This window comes from Ovis canadensis, chromosome Y (assembly GCF_042477335.2).
Source record: "Ovis canadensis isolate MfBH-ARS-UI-01 breed Bighorn chromosome Y, ARS-UI_OviCan_v2, whole genome shotgun sequence".
Taxonomy (NCBI): domain Eukaryota; kingdom Metazoa; phylum Chordata; class Mammalia; order Artiodactyla; family Bovidae; genus Ovis; species Ovis canadensis.
The window spans coordinates 4,694,180-4,713,181 of record NC_091271.1 but is presented as its reverse complement, the minus strand read 5'-3'; the positions used below and the strand labels follow the sequence as shown (position 1 = coordinate 4,713,181).

General features: G+C 50.8%; 2 protein-coding genes across 2 annotated transcripts in view; one reads left to right on the top strand and one right to left on the bottom strand.

The window, feature by feature from the left end:
* LOC138929848 (steryl-sulfatase-like) overlaps positions 1-16,033 on the bottom strand; it is a 157,365-nt gene extending 141,332 nt beyond the window's left edge. The window contains exon 1 of the mRNA XM_070289540.1: positions 15,697-16,033. Within this exon, the coding sequence (XP_070145641.1) occupies positions 15,697-15,710 (14 nt within the window). The 5' untranslated portion in view covers positions 15,711-16,033. The remainder of the gene's footprint in view (positions 1-15,696) is intronic.
* The window catches only part of LOC138929849 (pseudouridine-5'-phosphatase-like), a 61,036-nt gene continuing 57,070 nt past the window's right edge, over positions 15,037-19,002 (top strand). The window contains exon 1 of the mRNA XM_070289541.1: positions 15,037-15,325. Coding sequence (XP_070145642.1) covers positions 15,256-15,325 — 70 coding nt within the window. The 5' untranslated portion in view covers positions 15,037-15,255. The remainder of the gene's footprint in view (positions 15,326-19,002) is intronic.

The following is a 19,002-nucleotide window of genomic DNA, read 5'->3' as shown; positions in this document are numbered from 1 at the left end:
GCTGGAATAGATGCATTTTTCAACGTTCTTCTTTATCCATTCATACACTGGCTGGCTGCCCACAAACATATTTGATTGAAATGTGTCCGCCAAGCAACAAAATACACGTAGTGTAACTGTTTGATCCATCCCGTCCACTGAACCTATTACACAACTCTGAAGCTTGAACGATTCTCTTCACCCTTTGTGTTACATACACACCAGATTATACAGAAGGAATTTTCATCTCCATTTCTTGTCCTTTTCTTTTTTTGGCTGTGCTGGGTCTTGCTACTCCGGCTTTTCTCTGGTTGTGTTGAGTGGGGTCTGCTCTCTAGTTGCAGGGTGTGGGCTGCTCACTGAGGTGGCTTCCCTGTTGTAAAGCACAGACTCTAATGTTCACGGGATTCAGAAGTTGTGGCTCCCGGGGTCTAGAACACGGGCTTAGTGGCGCATGGGCTGAGTTACCTACCCAGGGGCACGTGGGATCTTCCCGAACCAGGGCTGGAACCCATGTCGCTTGCGTTGGCCCGTGGATTCTTTACCACGGAGCCACCGGGGAAGCCCACAGCCTAAGTTCCTTAAGGCAACACACACATCTATTTATCAATAATACGATGTTTGCACATATGCACATTCAGTATGCGTATGTGACATGCCTGACCTTTCCTCTTGCTTTAATTATACTCACATCCATGCATAACTATTCATTGGAAGGACTGATGCTGAAGCTGAAGCTCCAATCCTTTGGCCACCTGGTGTGAAGAACTGACTCACTGGAAGAGACCCTGATGCTGGGAAAGACTGAAGGCAGGAGGAGAAGGGGACGACAGAGGAGGAGATGGTTGCATGGCATCACCGACTCAATGGACATGAGTTTGAGTAAACTCTGGGAGTTGGTGATGGACAGGGAGGCCTGGCGTGCATGGGGTTGCAAAGAGTCAGACATGACTGAGCAACTGAACCGAACTGATAACACAGAAGAATGTATGTCTTTGTAAGTTTAAATTTTATGTAAACACAGTGCCTCAAGTTGCTTAAAGTCACACACACAACTGGATTCCTTACATATATCACATAAATGTGTGTGCATGCCTATACATACACACACATCCCATTTTCATGATTCTTAAACTCTTTACCCTTTGAGCTACTTCAGGTTCTTGGTCTGTGCAATTTACTATGCAAATTTATGCTTCCTTTAATGCTCTGCATACTACAATGACTTGCCGGGATGCTAGGTTCATTCTCAGTGATTGCTTTAGGACAATCTGGTCAAGAGAGCTGGAAGGTCCCAGTGGACCCCAAGCATACCAGTCGTCTGGCACTTCTAAAAGCATGTTCTTGGTGCAGTGTGGGGGAGGCAACAGAGATCCAACTCAACGGAAAGTTAACAGAGGTTACTTTCTTGTTAAAGGGAGTGTGTGATGTGTTTGGGAAATGCTAGGCTTAGAGGAAAAAAAAAAAAATGAGAGAAGTGTATCCTGGACCTGAATCGTTCTGAATGGACAAGGGGCTTGTGGATTCCGGAGGGACCGTGCAAGCTGCACTACTTTTTCCAGGTTTGTGTTATCTTAGGGAAGGAGAGGAGGCGACCAGCAGCCTGCTTTCCACCACTGTCTCTCTGCTGTCTGCTTCACTGTGGTTTGCTTGGTTAGGCTAAACAGGACAAACCCTGCCTCTCTGGGCAAGGCTGGGCTAAGAGTTGCTTAGTCGGACACTGTGCTGCTGCTATTATGGGTTAACATTCAAATGGCAGATGGAAAAAAACAAATGTCTCTTCATTTGGTTTAGTTTTAGAACTTTTGTTTTCCTTTTTTTCAAATAGTAGTGTTTTTGTTTTTTTTGCTGGTAGTCTCCAGGATAGATAGATAGACAGGTCTCCATGGATGTATGGATGTATGGATAGATGGCTGGATGGATAAATGGATGGATGGATGGATGGATGGATGAGGGATGGAAGCATGAAGGGATGGATGGATGGATGGATGGATGGATGGACATATGGATGGATGGATGGATGGATAGATGAATGGACATATGGATGGATGGATGGATAGATGGATGGTTGGATAGATGGATAGATGGATGGATGGATGGACATATGGATGGATGGACATGCGGGTGGATAGTTAGATAGATGTATGAATGAATGGATGGATGGATGGACAGATAGATGGATGGTTGGATGGATGGACATATGGATGGATGGACATATGGATGGATAGATAGATGGATGTATGGATGGATGGACAGATAGATGGATAGATGGATAGATGGACATATGGATGGAGAATAGATGGATGGAGGATAGACAGACATATGGACATATGGATGGATGGATTAGAGAGATGGATGGATGGATGATAAATGTGTGAATGGATGCATGGATGGATGGATGGATAGATGGATGGATGTATGCATGGATGGAGAGATGGATGGACGTATGCATGGATGGATAGAGAGATGGATGGATGATAGATGCGATAGAGGGATAGACAGATGGGTAGACAGGTAGATAGATATGATAGAGGGGTAGATGGATGGATAGATGGATGGATGGATGGATGGATAGATAGATGGATGGACGTATGCATGGATGGATAGAGAGATGGATGGATGATAGATGTGATAGAGGGATAGACAGATGGGTAGACAGGTAGATAGATATGATAGAGGGGTAGATGGATGGATAGATGGATGGATGGATGGATGGATAGATAGATGGATGGACGTATGCATGGATGGATAGAGAGATGGATGGATGATAGATGTGATAGAGGGATAGACAGATGGCTAGACAGGTAGATAGATATGATAGAGGGGTAGATGGATGGATAGATGGATGGATGTATGCATGGATGGATGGATAGATGGATGGATGGATGGATGGATAGATGGATGGATGGATGGATAGATGGATGGACGTATGGATGGATGGACAGAGAGATGGATGTATGTATGGATGGATAGAGAGATGGATGGACGTATGCATGGATGGATAGAGAGATGGATGGATGATAGATGTGATAGAGGGATAGACAGATGGGTAGATAGGTAGATAGATATGATAGAGGGGTAGATGGATGGACAGAGAGATGGAGAGATGGATACACACATAGACAGAATCATGAATGCATTTTATTTCCTCATCAGTCTATGAGGGATGTGGTTTTGATGATCCACAGCAGAAGAAACCTCAAAAACACAGACAATATAAAAATAGATAGTTCTGCCTGTTGGTTCCTTGAGAAGAAGCAAGACACCACTCTCCCTGGACTCAGCTGATTTCTTGTTTTCTTCATAAAGTCATCGCAAGCCAAGATTCTCATACAGCTGCTCACCACATGCACCATGGGGTTTGACCCCATGGGACAAAGACCCCCAAGACCCCCTGGGAAACTGGGGTGAAATGCAGATACTGGTTCAGGTGGGCTGGGTGGGGCCTGGGGGGGTCTGCATTTTTGGCAAGGTCCCAGATGGTGCTGATGCTGCTGGTCTGTGGACACTTCACTGCAAGGAGTAAACCGAGCCCACTCTGGCAGGCAGGTCATCTGAGTGGTAGTCTGACAGCAAAGACGGTCAGGACAAACGACCTTCCTGCAAAAATACCTACTGCACCCAGGAGGAAAATACCGCAAGCAGAACATGCAGCCATCCACACCAGGCGTCCCTCCCAGAGCTCCCTGGGCTGGGGACAAACAGGTGGCTGGAGGGGAGCAGTGGATGGTCCCTACTGCCACGCTAGCTCTGTACGGAAGCCAGAGCTTGCTTCTTTTTCCTTTGTAGTAAAGGACTGTATTCACTAACATAGCATATTTAGTTGAGTGGGGTCTTCCAAGAAGGCTCAGTGCTCAAGAATCCGCCTGACAGTGCCAGAGATGCAAGAGATGCGGGTTCAATCCCTGGGTCGGGAAGATCCCCTGGAGGAGGAAATGGCAACCCAATTCCAGTATTCTTGCCGGGAGAATCCCATGGACAGAGGAGCCTGGTGGGGCTACAGTCCACGGGGTCACCTAGAGTCAGACACGACTGAGCATGCATGCACATTTAGTTGAGCACCTACTATCCACCAGGCCTCAGTAGGATGTGCTGGCTGAGGGGTCTTTCTCCTGAGCTTGCTGATGGTAGGTACGGGGCTCAGACATAGCCATAGCAAACTGCCCATGTAGACAAGGGAGAATCACAGCTCTGAAGTGTTAAGGTAGAGCTCAGAGATCACATGGAGTATGTAAATAAGGAGATCTCGCCTTCAGGTAGATGAGAAAGACATTCTTTTTTGTTAAAAAATTTCTATTTATTTACTTGGCTGCTCTGAGTCTTAGTTGTAGCATGCAGGATCCTCACTAGGGCATGCGAACTCTTAGCTGCAGCCCGTGGGATCTAGTTCCCTGGCCAGGGGTGGAACTTGGGCCTGCCTACATTGCGAGCGTAGACTCTTAGCCACTGGACCACCAGGAAGTCCTAAAACCAGAGCTGTCAGTTTCCCTGCCTTGTCACAGGAGAATCCCCACATGGGCCCATCCGGACGCTGAACGTGATGTGGAAGCCCTTCTATGCAGGCTGGAGGAAGCTGGGGGCAAGGCTTGTGAGCCCCCCATGGCTGGAGCAGAGCAGACTCTACAGGTGCCCACCCACTGGGAGCCACAGGGACCACCGGGCTCCAGTCTGCCCTGCCACCAATCTCTGCTGAGTGGTACCTATGCGTCGCAGACGCGCGAAGACAACAATGGGGCAGAGGGAGGTGACGGATGGCGAGACGGACGGCTCCAGCAAGCCGGCAACCGGATGGACAGACCCTAGCTCTCCAGGAGCTGCGCGACCTCAGCCAGTTCCCATCAGCTTCCTTATCTGGCGTCTCAAAGGAAAGGGTTAATTAGCAGGGCACTTAACTGGGTTTTACAAGCGTGGAAGGACACGTTGTCTAAGCCGCAAAATGAGCGTGTTGTTGTCAGGAAGGTGTTGTAAAAATGAATCAGTGAAATGTTTCAGCTCTACGGGGAGCACATTTTTTTTTTTTTTTTCCTCTAACGCCTCTTGAGTCCCAGACTGAGAGCTCTTTGAATCAGGTCAAGGATTCTTGGAGTCAAGGGACATGAAGAAGCTGACTGCATACACAGGGCAGAACCTCTGAGCTGCAGCTCTGCCTTCTTGTTTCAGTAGGCTCCTGGGATTCCGTGCACATATGACTCCATACATGTGTGTGCCTGTGTGTATGCATAGAGAGATAGAAATACAGATAGATGGATAGAGATAAATGGATAGATAACTATCCATCTGGATAGTTAGAATATAGATGGATGGATAGATAGATGGAGGCATAGAGGTGGATGGATAGATAGAAGCATGGACAGATAGAAGTATGGATGGACAGACAGACAGGAGGAGGAGATCCGACTTCAATCCCTGGGCCAGGAAGGTCCCCTGGAGGAGGAAATGGCAGCCCACTCCAGTCTTCTGGCCTGGAGAATCCCCTGCACAGAGGAGCCTGCCGGGCTACCGTCCACGGGGTCGAAAAGAGTCAGACATGACTGAGCAACTGACACACACACAGACGGCTGGATGGACAGACAAACGGATTAACAGAAGAAGGATGGATGAGTAGATGGATGAAGGATGGACGGAGAGATAGGATGGCTGGATGAACAGATGAATGCATGGATGGATACATCGACAGAAGATGGATGGGTCGATACGTGGACGGGTACATTGAAGGATGGGTACACAGACGTATGGGTGGGTACATAGGATGGATGCATGGCTAGGTAAATGGGTAGACAGAAGATGGATGGATGGACGCACAGACAGAATGACAGGTGGACAGAGAGAAGGATGGATGGATGGATAGATGGGTGGACGGACAGAAGTGTGAATGGATGGATGGATGGATGGATGGATGGGTAGATAGTGGCTGGATCTATAGGACTGATGGATGGATGGATTGATAAGCAGACATACAGGAGGTGTTTGCTACTGGCATTTAGTGGGTAGAGACAAGGAAGGCTGCTACATATCCTACAACGCCCAGAAACAATCCTCCTGCAGCTAAAAATTATCCTAGTATTTTGCCAGGGCGGCCATAACAAAGTACCATAGGCTGGACAGCTTTTAAGTAACAGACTTGAGTGTGTTCTCGCCCCCTCCTGGAGGCTGGAAGTTCAAGATCCAGGCGCACGCAGGCCAGGTTCCTCCCGAGGCCTCTCTCCTGGGCATGTCAGTGGCCGTCTGCTCCCTGTGCCCCCACGCGGCTGTCCCCCCACCCCCGTGTGTATCTGTGTGCTGACCTCCTCTTCTTATAAGGACCCCGGTCCTGCGGGATCAGGGCCCACCCTAGTGACCTCCGTTTATCTTCATCACCCCCTCTTTAAAGATCTCCAAACACAGCCACATTCAAAGGTCCCGGATGTTCAGCCAGGACATCCGCACTGAATCTGGGGGCACACAATTCAGTGCGTAATGACTTGCCTGCCCCACATATGTACAGTGCTGAGGTGGTGGTGGGGAACCCTGAACCCGGGGTACACAGGCGAGTGGTCTCTGCCGCGTTCCCAAAGCTCAACTCACCACTTCTTTCTCTGCGTTCCTTACCTGCGTGCTCCAGGCCGTGGGGCCACCTGCCCCAAAGCCCACCCCTGGTGTCATATCAGCCCACGCGGTCCCTGAGGCCAGAGGTCTGCAGCAAAACCTGCATTTCCAGTCGTCAGGGTCAGCGACCTTAGCTTCAGGCACCTGCCCCTAATGACACCCTCCCTGCTTGAAACGCCTGCAGGGGCGGTCTCACGCCTGTCACGCTTTCTCTGCCTTGTTCACCCTCCTGGGCTGGACGGTCTCCTAACTCTGCCCCATTGGGTGGTAGCTCAAGGAAGGCTGGCGGTGAGTCCCCGTAAAAACCTGCGGGGGAAACACTCCCTGCCTGCGGGGCTGTCAGTGTGAAACCGGGTGACCAACCTGCAGTCACTCTACGCAGGACAGAAGCAAGCAGACAACCTGGGTTACCGATTTTTTTAAAGAACAGAAGGTGATATTCTCTGATGGACAGAACGTTCGAGCCCCCCCTAAAACTCCTAGCTGGAAGCCGTAACCCCCAGTGAGCTAGGATTTGGAGGTGGGATCTTTTGAACGTTTACTTGTAATTTTCTATATTTTTTAAAGCTCATTTAGAGCACTTTTTTTTTAACTTTTTATTTTGTATTGGGGTATAGCTGATTAAGAAATGCTGTGACAGTTTAATTGAAGTATGTGTCTCTGCTCAGTTGCTCAGACCCCCATGGACTGTAGCCCGCCAGGCTCCTCTGTCCATGGAATTTTCCAGGCAAGAATACTGGGATGGGTTAGGGCTAGTATAGCTGAATTAAAATGCTGTGTTAAATTTCTGCTGTACAGCAAACTGACTCACTTATACACATGTATGAATACATTCTTTTTTCATATTCTCTTCCATGACAGTTTATCACAGGATATTGAATATAGGTCGTTGGGCTATACATTTGGGCCTTGCTGTTTATCCACAGGAGTTTAGATCTGATATAAGCTCTGACCGCACGGTTTTCAAGGGGAAAACTAGTCCCCACAAATAGCTGCTTTGCAAAAGTCACCTTATTAACATAACAAAAGACACCTTGGCGAAGCAATTCTCTAACACCTCTGGGGTGTCCACAACTCAACTCAATTCTGATCTGACTACTGGGAGACAGCATCGGATCCCAGTGTAAGGGCTCCATCCCACCAAACTTGCCCCCCAACCCCACCTCCTTCAGACATCAATCACAAAGTCCACGTAGTCACCTGTCCTTCCGACTGACCAGCTTTAGGCCCCAAGTTCCTCCAACCACCTCCTTGAGTTTCATTTCCTACAGTGGCTCACAGAACTCAGGAAAATAGGTTACTTTCGGATTCACTGGTTTATTACAAATGGATACGACTGTGGAACAGCCAGAGAGGCACCGGGGAAGGATATGGAGGTACAGGGAAAGGATACGGAGCTCCCACACACTCTCCAGGGAACCACCATCCCATCACCTCCATGGGTTCACTGCGTGTTTTTATGGAGGTTTTATTATGTGGGCGTACTGATTATACCATTGGCCATGGGTGGCTGGTTCAACCTACAGCCCCTCACCCTTCCTCGGACGCTGGGGGTGAATCTGAACCTTCTGAGGCTCTCATGAGAAAATCTATTTGGGGCTTCCCTGGTGGCTCGGTGGTAAAGAATCTGCCTGATCTGCACTGCCAGGGCACACCGGTTAGATCTCTGGCTCAGAAAGATCCCACATGCTGAGAAGCAACTTAGCCTGTGCTCCAGTGACCCGGAGCTGCAATTACTGAAACCCAGGTACCCGAGGGCCTGTGCTCCACAACAAAAGAAGACGCTGCATTGAGAAGCCTGGGCCCCAGAACCAGAGAGTAGCTCCTGCTTGTCTCAACTAGAGAAAAGCCCACACAGCAAGAAAGACCCAGCACAGCCAAAAATAATTAATTAAATTTAAAAAAAAAAAGAAAGCAAATTGGCTCCCCTGGCAACCAGTCCCCACAATTAGCTGCTTTGCAAGAGTCACCTTATTAACACAACAAAAGACACCTTTATCTCTTTCCTCACTTAAGAAATTGCAAGGGCTCCAGGAGCTGCCTGAAATGGAATGAAGACCAAACATGTATTTCTTATAACTCCCAGGGAAGTAATTAGACTTAGATGAGGTCATGGGGGTGGTTCAGTCCAGTTCAGTCACTCAGTTGTGTCCGACTCTTTGCGACCCCACGGACTGCAGCACGCCAGGCCTCCCTGTCCATCACCAACTCCCTGAGTCCACACAAACCCATGTCCATTGAGTCGGTGATGCCATCCAACCATCTCATCCTCTGTCGTCCCCTTCTCCACCCGCCTTCCATCTTTCCCAGCATCAGGGTCTTTCCCAAATAATATATATTTATGTAGATCCACACTTTGCACGTACCTATGTACACATCTATGTACACATGGACATACTTTATGTCTGTTTCTATCCATCCATACATAAGGACCTTCCCTGACGGCTCCGAGACTGCAGTGCAGGAGATGTAGGACCTGCCAGCTGGATTCCTGGGTAGGGAAGATTCCCAGGAGGAGGAAAATGGCAACTCACTCTAGTATTCTTGCCTGAAAAATCCCATGGATAACAGAGCCTGGCAGGCTACAGTTCAAAGGGTCACAAAAGGTTAAACACGACTGAGCGACTGAGTGTGGAGCACATATAAAATACATATTATATATATACAACAGATATGCTATTATATACATATATATAAAGACACCAAAGTTCCACTCAAGACATCGGTACTTTAGGACTTCCCTGGCAGTCCACTGGTTAAGACTTTGCCTTCCAAAGCAGGCAGGTGCGGGTCTGATCCCTGGTCAGGAAGCTAAGATCCCACGTGCCTTGGGGCCAAAACACCAGAACGTAAACAACAGAAGCGAGATTGTAAGAAATTCAATAAAGACTTTAAAAAAATGGTTCATATAAAAAAACGGGGTTTGGGGTGGGGGGACGCATGTACACCCATGGCTGATTTATGTCGATGTATGGCAAAACCCACCACAATTAGCCTCCAATTAAAATAAATAAATTTCAAATTATTCTCCAAATAAAAAAAAAGATATCAGTACTCTGTATTCCATCTCCTATACCTTAAACTTTCAAGCTGCTCCCCTGAGTTCTCCAGCTAAAGGATTGTTGAGCATGGAACCCTTGTACCTGGAGGGGGCATGCTGGCCTCTCCCAAACTCACCACAAAGTCCGTCTGCTCCTGCCAGTAGCAGCCCCAGATGTTTCCTGCGTCTTGAATCAACAAAGCCCTTTCAGACTCGGCTCAGCCGCTGTGATGGTTGCACTGTGATGCTCATATGTGTAACCTGCAGGTCGGGCCTCAACCATTAGCCTCACACTTGCTAGGACCAGGGCAGACAGAGCTACGGAGGGAAACTGGAAGCCGCAGAGGGTCACCTGCAGGGCTGGAACTGCTTCCAAAGTAAACCTGGCTTCTACACAGCTCTCCAAATACCACACACAAAGGAAATGTACAGCAGGAAGAACCAAGACAGCAAAATAAGGAAGCTGATGTAAGTTGGGACTGTGGGCTTCCCTGCTGGTCCGCTGGTGAAGAGCCTGCCTTGCAACGCAGGGGACACCCGTTCAATCTCCGGTCTGGGAAGATCCCACATGTGGCGAGGCACCTAAGCTCGTGTGCCGCAACTCCTGAGCCCTTGGGCTGCAACTACTGAAGCCGGCACGCCTAGAGCCCTCGCTGTGCGACGAGAAAAGCCATCGCAAGCGCAAGCCTGTGCATTGCCACGAGAGAGTAGCTCTCGCGAAGCAACGAAGACCCGGCACAGCCAGCAAACAAATAATATTTTTAAAAAGAAACAAGGTGATACTGTATACAGAGTGGACTTCCCTGGTGGCTCAGACGGTAAAGCGTCTGCCTACGGTAAAGCGTCTGCCTACAGTGTGGGAAACCCGGGTTCGATCCCTGGGGTGGGAAGATCTCCGGGAGAAGGAAATGGCAACCCACTCCAGTCTTCTGGCTTGGAAAATTCCATGGACGGAGGAGCCTGGTGGGCCACAGTCCATGGGGGTCACAAAGAGTTGGACACGACTGAACGACTTCACTCACATACATACATGTATATATATTTTGGGGGGATCCCAGGTGGCGCAGTGGTTAAGAATCCACCTGCCAATGCAGGAGATGCGGGTTCAATCCGTGGGTGGGAGACTCCCCTGGAGGAGGAAAATGGCGACCCGCTCTAGAATTCTTGCCTGGAGAATTCCAAGGACAGAGGAGCCTGGCAGTCCTTGTGATCGGAGAGTCGGACACAACTCTGTGACTAAACTGCAATAACCAGTAACACCTGATGACGTGTGTAGCAACCACTTGAATAGAACACATTTTCCTGTTTTTTTTTTTTCCTAGTCCAGCTTCAGTTAGTCAGTTTTTTTTGTGGTTGTTGATATTTTGAGGTGCCTTTCACTGTGGGCAAGAGATGTTTCTAAAGGGTGCGGAAAAGAAGACTTTAAAAAAAAAATGACTTGAGCCATGTTTTCAAGCCTTGTGGGAGAAGTTTCCCAATGTATCTTATCTGCAACTGCACTGCCCTGAGATTTTGCTGGCTTAGCCTCGGTGGAAGGGGAACTCCCCTCTGCCAGCGCATTTGTTTCCTGTAAGTGAACAAACTGGATGGTCTGCCCAGACGTGCCCCGGGTGGCAGTGGCTGAAACAGGGAAAGGGGGACCCTCCAAGTATCTCTGTGCCAGGGTATCTCACACCTTCATCACCTGCATCTATGTTCGCCTATTTTTGCAGCACATTATTACGAAGCGTCAAAACCCTGGCAACTCCGTGAGCACCTTCTAAGGAGCCCCTCTTTCCCTAACACAGAGCTTTCTTATAGCTCCGGCCTTACCCTTGCTGTTTCCAATTCTTAACCCTGGCATTGGAGCTTTTTTTTTTCTTTCTTTCTTTCCCTTTTGAAAACAGTCCTTTTGTCTAAGGAATCAACAAAGTTGTTACAGCCAGAGAAGAAGAGACAACTTTCTCCTTTGTGTGTCCATTTACATTTCCAAAAAACGGAAAGAAACTGAGCAAGAATTCTAAAAAGGGTCCAACAGGTGAGCCTGGGCAGACAGGAGGCCCCCAATATTTATGGAATAACTGTGTTCCAGGTTGAATTGTGTCCCTCTCAAAAAACAAAAAAAGAAAAACAAAAAAAACCCAACCCTACATAGGAGGGACTTCTCTGGCTAAGACTCCCTGCCTCAATGCATCGGACCTGGGTTTGATCCCTAGGTGGGGAGGATCCCCTGCAAGAAGGAAATGGCAACCCGCTCCAGTGTTCTTGCCTGGAGAATGCCATGGACAGAGGTCGATCACAGAGTCAGACACGACTGAAGCGACTGAGGATGCACGCACGCAGGAAACTAGATTCTGTCTGCTGGAAACTCACATGCTGCACCTAAAAAAAACAAGATGCCACAACAAAGACTGACGATCCCACAGGCTGCAACTAAGACCCAGAAGAGCCAAATAAATAAATACAATAAATATTTAAAAAAATAATAGTGTAGGAATCCTGACCACCAGTACCTCAGTGTGACCTTACCTGAAGAGAAGGTCGTGACGTAGGTAATTGAATTAGAATGTGGTCATGAGTCTGGGTGGCAATCCTGGATGACTGGTGTCCTTATAAAAAGGGGAATGTGGACATGGAAACAGATGCATGGACAGAAGATAAGATGACGAGATAAAGAGATAAGATGGCTGGGTTGGAGCCAAGGAGAGAGGCCTGGAACCAACTCTTTCCTCAGAAGGCGTTAACCCTGTCCACCCTCTCATGCCGGACTTTCGGCCTTCAGAACTGGGAGGCACTAACTTCATGTTGTTGCGTCTACCCACTCGGTGGTCATTCCATACAGCAGCCTAGCACATTTGGAGGAGAAGGAAACGGCAACCCTCTCCAGTATTCTTGCCTAGAGAATCCTGTGGACAGAGTAGCCTGGTGGGCTGCCATCTATGGGGTCGCACAGAGTCGGACACGACTGAAGCGACTTAGCAGCAGCAGCACATTTGGGGCAGAGTCTGCTCACTAACTGGCTGATGAACTGCCCTCTCTGAGGTCCAGCATCCTCAACAGGAAATCATGACTGGATGAACCCAGGGAACGTCTGTCACAGCCACAGCTTGAAAAAAAAGACATAAGTTAACTGAGCATATTCTATTTGCCACCTCCAACTGCCTGCCCAGTCCATGGGGTTGCAGAGTCAGACACAACAGTGACTGAACTGAACAGCTTGCCTGGGCTTGCATCATGTAACGCTTTCATTTCATGTACACGGAAAGGCAGGCACAGAGGTTTAATGCTGATATGTGCTAAACCAAGCTGTCTTGAGTGCCCAGTTGACACACTTCACCAGAAACACAACGCTCACATTTTAAAGTCTCTGCAGCTTTCTTATTTCTGCCTCTCGAAAGATCCTATCTTTATGTTTAAACATGCATTTGAAAATGAAAATCGCTCAATCCTCTCCTGACTCCTTGCAACCCCATGCACTGTAGCCTGCCAGGCTCCTCTGTGGACTTCTCTAGACCTGAATACTGGAGTGGGTAGCCATTCCCTTCTCCAGGGGAATCTTCCCAACCCAGGGATCGAATCCAGGTCTCTCCCATTGCAGGCGGATTCTTTACCATCTGAGTCACCCTGGAAGCCCATTTGCCAACATGCATTTACAACACCAGCTAAAAATAATAGAAATGGGTTGCTGCTGCTGCTGCTAAGTCGCTTCAGTCGTGTCCGACTCTGTGCGACCCCATAGACGGCAGCCCACCAGGCTCTGCCGTCCCTGGGATTCTCCAGGCAAGAATACTGAAGTGGGCTGCCATTTCCTTCTCCAGTGCATGAAAGTGAAAAGTGAAAGTGAAGTTGATCAGTCATGTCGGACTCTTAGAGGCCCCATGGACTGCAGCCTACCAGGCTCCTCCGTCCAGTTTTCCAGGCAAGAGTACTGGAGTGGGGTGCCATTGCCTTCTCCGAGAAATGGGTTGGGGGAAGGTATTTCTGAGTGGGAAGAAAAAAAAAGAAATGCTGCTTTTCAGCTTGCCTTCAGAAAGTTTGGGGCGGGGAGGGGAAGAAAACTCAATAATCAAAGCAGATGAGATATACAAGGCAAAAACGGGCAAGGCATTTAATCCGTCTTATTCTGGCTCTTTACCGACTGAGCTATCAGGGAAGCCCAAGTCCCTTGGACAGCAAGGAGCTCCAACCAGTCCATCCTAAAGGAAATCAGTCCTGTATATTCATTGGAAGGACAGATGCTGAAGCTGAAGCTACAATCCTTTGGCCATCCGATTCGAAAAACTGACTCACTGGAAAAGACCCTGATGCTAGGGAAGATTGAAGGCGGGAGAAGGGGACGACAGAGGATGAGATGGTTGGATGGCATCACCCACTCCATGGACATGAGTTTGAGTAAGGGCTTCCCTCGGAGCTCAGTCGGTAAAGAATCTGCCTGCGGTGCGGGAGACCGGGATTCAATCCCTGGGTTGGGACGATCTTCTAGAGAAGGAAATGGTAACCCAATCCAGTACCCTTGCCTGGAAAATCCCATGGACCAAGAAGCCTGGTGGGCTGCAGTCCATGGGGTCGCCAAGGGTCGGGCACGACTCAGCAACTAACACTTTGACAACACACTTTTGGAGTAAGCTCCGGGAGTTGGTGATGGACAGGGAAGCCTGGCTGTGCTGCAGTCCATGGGGGTCGCAGAGAGTCGGGACACGACTGAGCGACTGAACTGAACCGAACCGAACCAATTCCGGCTCTCTGTTATCAGACTTCGGCAACGGAATCGCTCTGGGAGTTGTAACCAGCCAGGGTTGCTGGGCGATACAGGCGCTCAAGGAGGGGGACCCGCGCGCCATTGCTCACGCTCCCTGCCGGCCCGAGGTGGGGGGGGTGGGAGGACGGTGCGGGCGGCTATAAACTGCAAGAGACTTGCCCAGAGTTTGAGGACAGGCGCTCCGGGGCCCGGGCCGAAGTCCCCCGGGGGGGGAACCCCATGACTAAGGCCACCCTGCTGCCTTTGTACTTGGGGGCTCTGAAGAGAGAAGCACCTCAGGCGCTGTCGAACCTCCGCGCCCTCCCTCCCTCCCTCTGCAGGCGCGTTCCAAATTCGAGCTGTACGCGCTCGACTGGACTAGGGACGCGACTCTGCTCGGGCCCGTGACCGAACCTCCTGGCCCGTTTTCAAGGGTGAGAAGTGAGCCGGACGGGTGGACGCGGACACGAGGCCCAGAGCGCTCGCGCGCGCGCGCGCGCCTCAGGAGCTTCGCGAGGAGACCGGCCGCGCGCATGCGCCGAGCGGCTGTGTGGCTCAGAGCGCGCGCCCTCCGTGGGGGCCGCGCGAGGAGGAGAGGCGCGCGTGCGCAAAGCGGCTCCCGGCGCTAGGGGGCTGGCTGCAGCGCGCGTGCGCGGGAGCAGCTTCGGGGGCGCGGGCGCGAGGAGGCGGCGGCGGCCCGGGACTGCGCGTGCGCAGAACGGCTCGGGTCTCGCGCGCGCGCGCGCGCGTGCTGCGGTAGACGGGAGGGAGACCAGAGCGCGCGTGCGTGTGCAGGAGCAGCCCCTGGCGGGCAGCCGCGCGTGCGCAGAACCGGGGCGCGCGGGGCAGGCCGGGAGCGCGCCTGCTGGCACCTCCTCTCCGCCCTCCCCCTCCCCCCGCCCACCCCGCGAGTCTGCAGAGAAACGGCGGCACAATGGCGGCGCCCGTAGCCCCTCCGCGTCCCGTCACCCACCTGCTTTTTGACATGGACGGCCTCCTTCTGGGTGGGTAGCCCGCGGCCGCCTCCCGCCAGAACTGTCTAGGGATTGGCGGGAGGGGAAACGCAGGCCCTCAGCGCCGGGGTCGGGGGCCACGACGGAGCGGCGTGAGGAGACCCCTCGGTCCCCTCAGGCGGGTCGCTCGCCCGGGGCTGCCGCGTAGACGGCTCCCGGGGCACTTCCGGCGGCCGTGCCGCGCTTGCGGGGCCGGCGCGCTCAGGGACCACCGTGCTGGCTGTGGAGTTTGTTGGTGAGGTACCCCCTCCCCACCCCAGAGGCCGCGAGCGCTGCGCGCAGCCACCCAGCCTCAGTTGCCCCATCCGCGCCCCGACCTCCAGGGGGCCCTGCCGGGGCTCTGCCCTCTGAGGTGCACGCACCTGGTTGGTAGCATCCTACAGGCAGGGCATGGTCCTCCATCCGCCGCTTTGGGGGTGTGGGGGGGGTCGCTGGAGCCTCTGCCGACGTCTGCAGGCGTTTGGGGGTGACCTAGCCGGAAGGCGGGAGTGCCATGCAAGCGGGGTTGCTGCTGAAGCTCGCTCTCCGCAGTGCACGGGACCGCTTCACGGCCACTGCAAGCTGCAAACGCTCCTGACCCCCAGTGTCTTGTGCTGAGGAGGAGGTGATGGTGGTGGAGCCCTGCTCAGAGGTCCGGCTGGGCGGAGAGACTCCCAGCACGGACATCCGAGCGGGCAGCCGGTTTGCAGTACGGTGCCCGGGTCCCCACCCCGCCGCTGCCCAATCAGAGTGTGCACTTTTTTAACCCAAGTGCCAGAAAGTTGGAGATGCATACAGCGCCCAGGGTTTGGAGTGGTTTAGAGAAGGAAATGGCAACCCACTCCAGTGTTCTTGCCTGGAGAATTCCAGGGACGGGGGAGCCTGGTGGGAGGCCGTCTATGGGGTCGCACAGAGTCAGACATGACTAAAGCGACTTAGCAGCAGCAATCCCGCGCACCCCCTCGGGACTTGTCCTGCAGTGGCTTGGTGGTAGGTGTGAACTCCACCAACCGAAACGGAATTCAAGCAGGATTCATAGAAAGCACTCACTTTTTATAACTCATGAGCCAGCTAACTGCCCTGAGCGCAGCTTATGGCTTGGGCCATTTTTTTCCATAACGGTGCCAAGTGTTACACAACGTTAGGGCCGGCGTGTTCCTGACCTCAGTCTCCGGAATGTTTCACAGAACTGTAAAAATGTGTCCATACTCTATGTAGACTACTGACTTGCTGGAGGTGTGTGTACTTTTAATATGTGTGTGTGTGTGATACTCATTCAGCCATCGCACACTCTGCAGCTCCACGGGACTGTAGCCCGCCAGGCTCCCTCTGTCTATGGGGATTCTCCAGGCAAGAACACTGGAGTGGGTTGCCATTTCCTTCTCCAGGGGAATCTTCCCTGCCCAGGGGTCAAACCCCAGTCTCCTGCATTGCAAGCTGATTCTTTAGCGTCTGAGCCACCAGGTAAGACTTTCATGTACTTGAATGCTTCCTCTCATAAAATCCTGCAATGTGGGAGAAAATATTTGTGTTGACTGACTGAAAGCGAAAGATTGCATAGCTCAGAGAGGTAAAGTGATCTGCCCAAGGTCATAGCGAATAAGGAACAGAGCTGAGAAATATCTAGTTCTAAATAAAAGTGCTGTGCTCATCTTAATGAGAGTGAGTGTGACCTTGCCCCCGTGATCATGTGACTCGGTTCAATAATGGGGCTGTTTTTTTAAAGGCACACAAAAACCAGCCTCTTATTTCCTTTCATGGACCCAGGGCTTCCCAGGTCCTTCATGGACCCAGGGCTTCAGCAATCAAGAATCCACTTGCAATGCAGGGGACTCATGAGATGTGGGTTGGATCCCGGGGTGGGGGAGGAAGGCGTGGCATACCCACTCTGAGAAATCCCATGGAGAGAGGAGCCCGGCAGACTACAGTCCGTGGGGTTGCAAACAGTCAGATGTGACTGAGCAGCTTAGCACATAGCATAGCACAGAACTGTAAACCAGTGAATTCCTAAGGGAGAAAAATAAGTTCCCATCGAGGTCACTGACTGGATAGAACAGTGTATGCAGTGTAAACCTGATATGACTCAGTTTCAAAAAGAGCTCTGGGATTCATAAGTATAGTTTGTGGACATGAGTTTTCCTGCCCAGGTGGTCAAGCTAAATTGTCAAATAAATGCTTTACCCTGTAATGAAAGGTCTAGAGGACATGTTTTGGGAGTCTCGTGCATTTTAATGCAGACTGAGGTGTCTCATTAGAGTTAAATTTATTAAACTTGTAAATGAGCTTGGTGCTTCATCCCCACTCGAGACACACGTACGTGTTCCCTGGAGCCATGGATGTGACTTCTGTGGTGGTAATTGTAGGGGTTATCAGCCAGGGGCTTCCCTGGTGGCTCAGCTGGTAAAGAATCTGCTTGCAGTGTGGGAGACCTGGGTTCAGTCCCTGGGTGGGGAAGATCCCCTGGAGAAGGGAAAGGCTATCCACTCCAGTATTCTGGCCTGGAGAATCCCATGGACTCTACGCTCCCTGGGTTCACAGAGAGTCAGACACGACTGAGCAACTTTGAGTTATCAATCAGTCTCCACTTCGCTAGCTAGGGCAAGTTGAGTGGTTTGTCAAGCATTGGACTGGCAGTTGTGTTACCAATCCTCTGAACAAGTCGAGAAGCAAGGATTAGTGGCCTTTGGGAGCATAAGACCCACCTCTTTTCCTCCCTTTTAGGTCATACTGCCCTGACTCTTCCTAGAGGTGGTAAGGCCTTGCAGAACTTTCTCAGCAATGCACCTTTGGTTATTCTGTTACTTTTTACAAAACGTCTGTAATAAAACACGAGCTTTCAGAATGCAATACTTTACTTCCTCTAATCTGCTTGATGATACCTGTTCTAGGGCACCCCACTCCAGTACTCTTGCCTGGAAAATCCCGTGGACGGAGGAGCCTGGAAAGCTGCAGTCTGTGGGGTTGCTGAGGGTTGGACACAGTTGAGCGATTTCACTTTCAGGCATTGGAGAAGGAAATGGCAGCCCACTCCATTGTTCTTGCCTGGAGAATCCCAGGGACGGAGGAGCCTGGTGGGCTGCCGTCAATGGGGTCGCACAGAGTCGGACACGACTGAAGTGACTTAGCGGCAACAACAGGGCTTCCCTAGTGGCCCAATCAGTAAAGAATCCGTTTGCAATGCAGGAGACCTGCATTCGATCCCTGAGTTGGGAAGGTCCCTTAGAAGAGGGCATAGCAACCCACTCCAGTATTCTTGTGTGAGGAATCCCCATGGACAGAGGAGCCTGGTGGGCTACAGTCCATGGGGTTGCAAAGAGTCGGACACAACTGACCAGCTAAGCACATACCTGTTCTAATTTTCAAGGGCCTGACTTCAGTTTGTCTGTTGTTTGCGTAACAGTGTGTCATCAGTTAATAGTAAGTTCTTTTTCGGTCTGCCTGCTTTTCAGAATTCCAGATGCATTTCCCCAGGAAGTTCTGTTTACTTGTGTCAGCCCCAGTACTTGAATTTTCCAAGAAGTGAGTCAGAAAACAGTGAAGGGCGAAGCTTGTGGGCAGTGAGGAAGTCTGGAGATTGTTGCAGGAATCTAGTGCTTTTGAAGTGTTTGCTGCTGTTGTCTTTTCAGTCTTTGGAATTTGATTTTTGTTGACACAGGTAACAATTATCTGTGAGCTAGGTAGTAATTTTG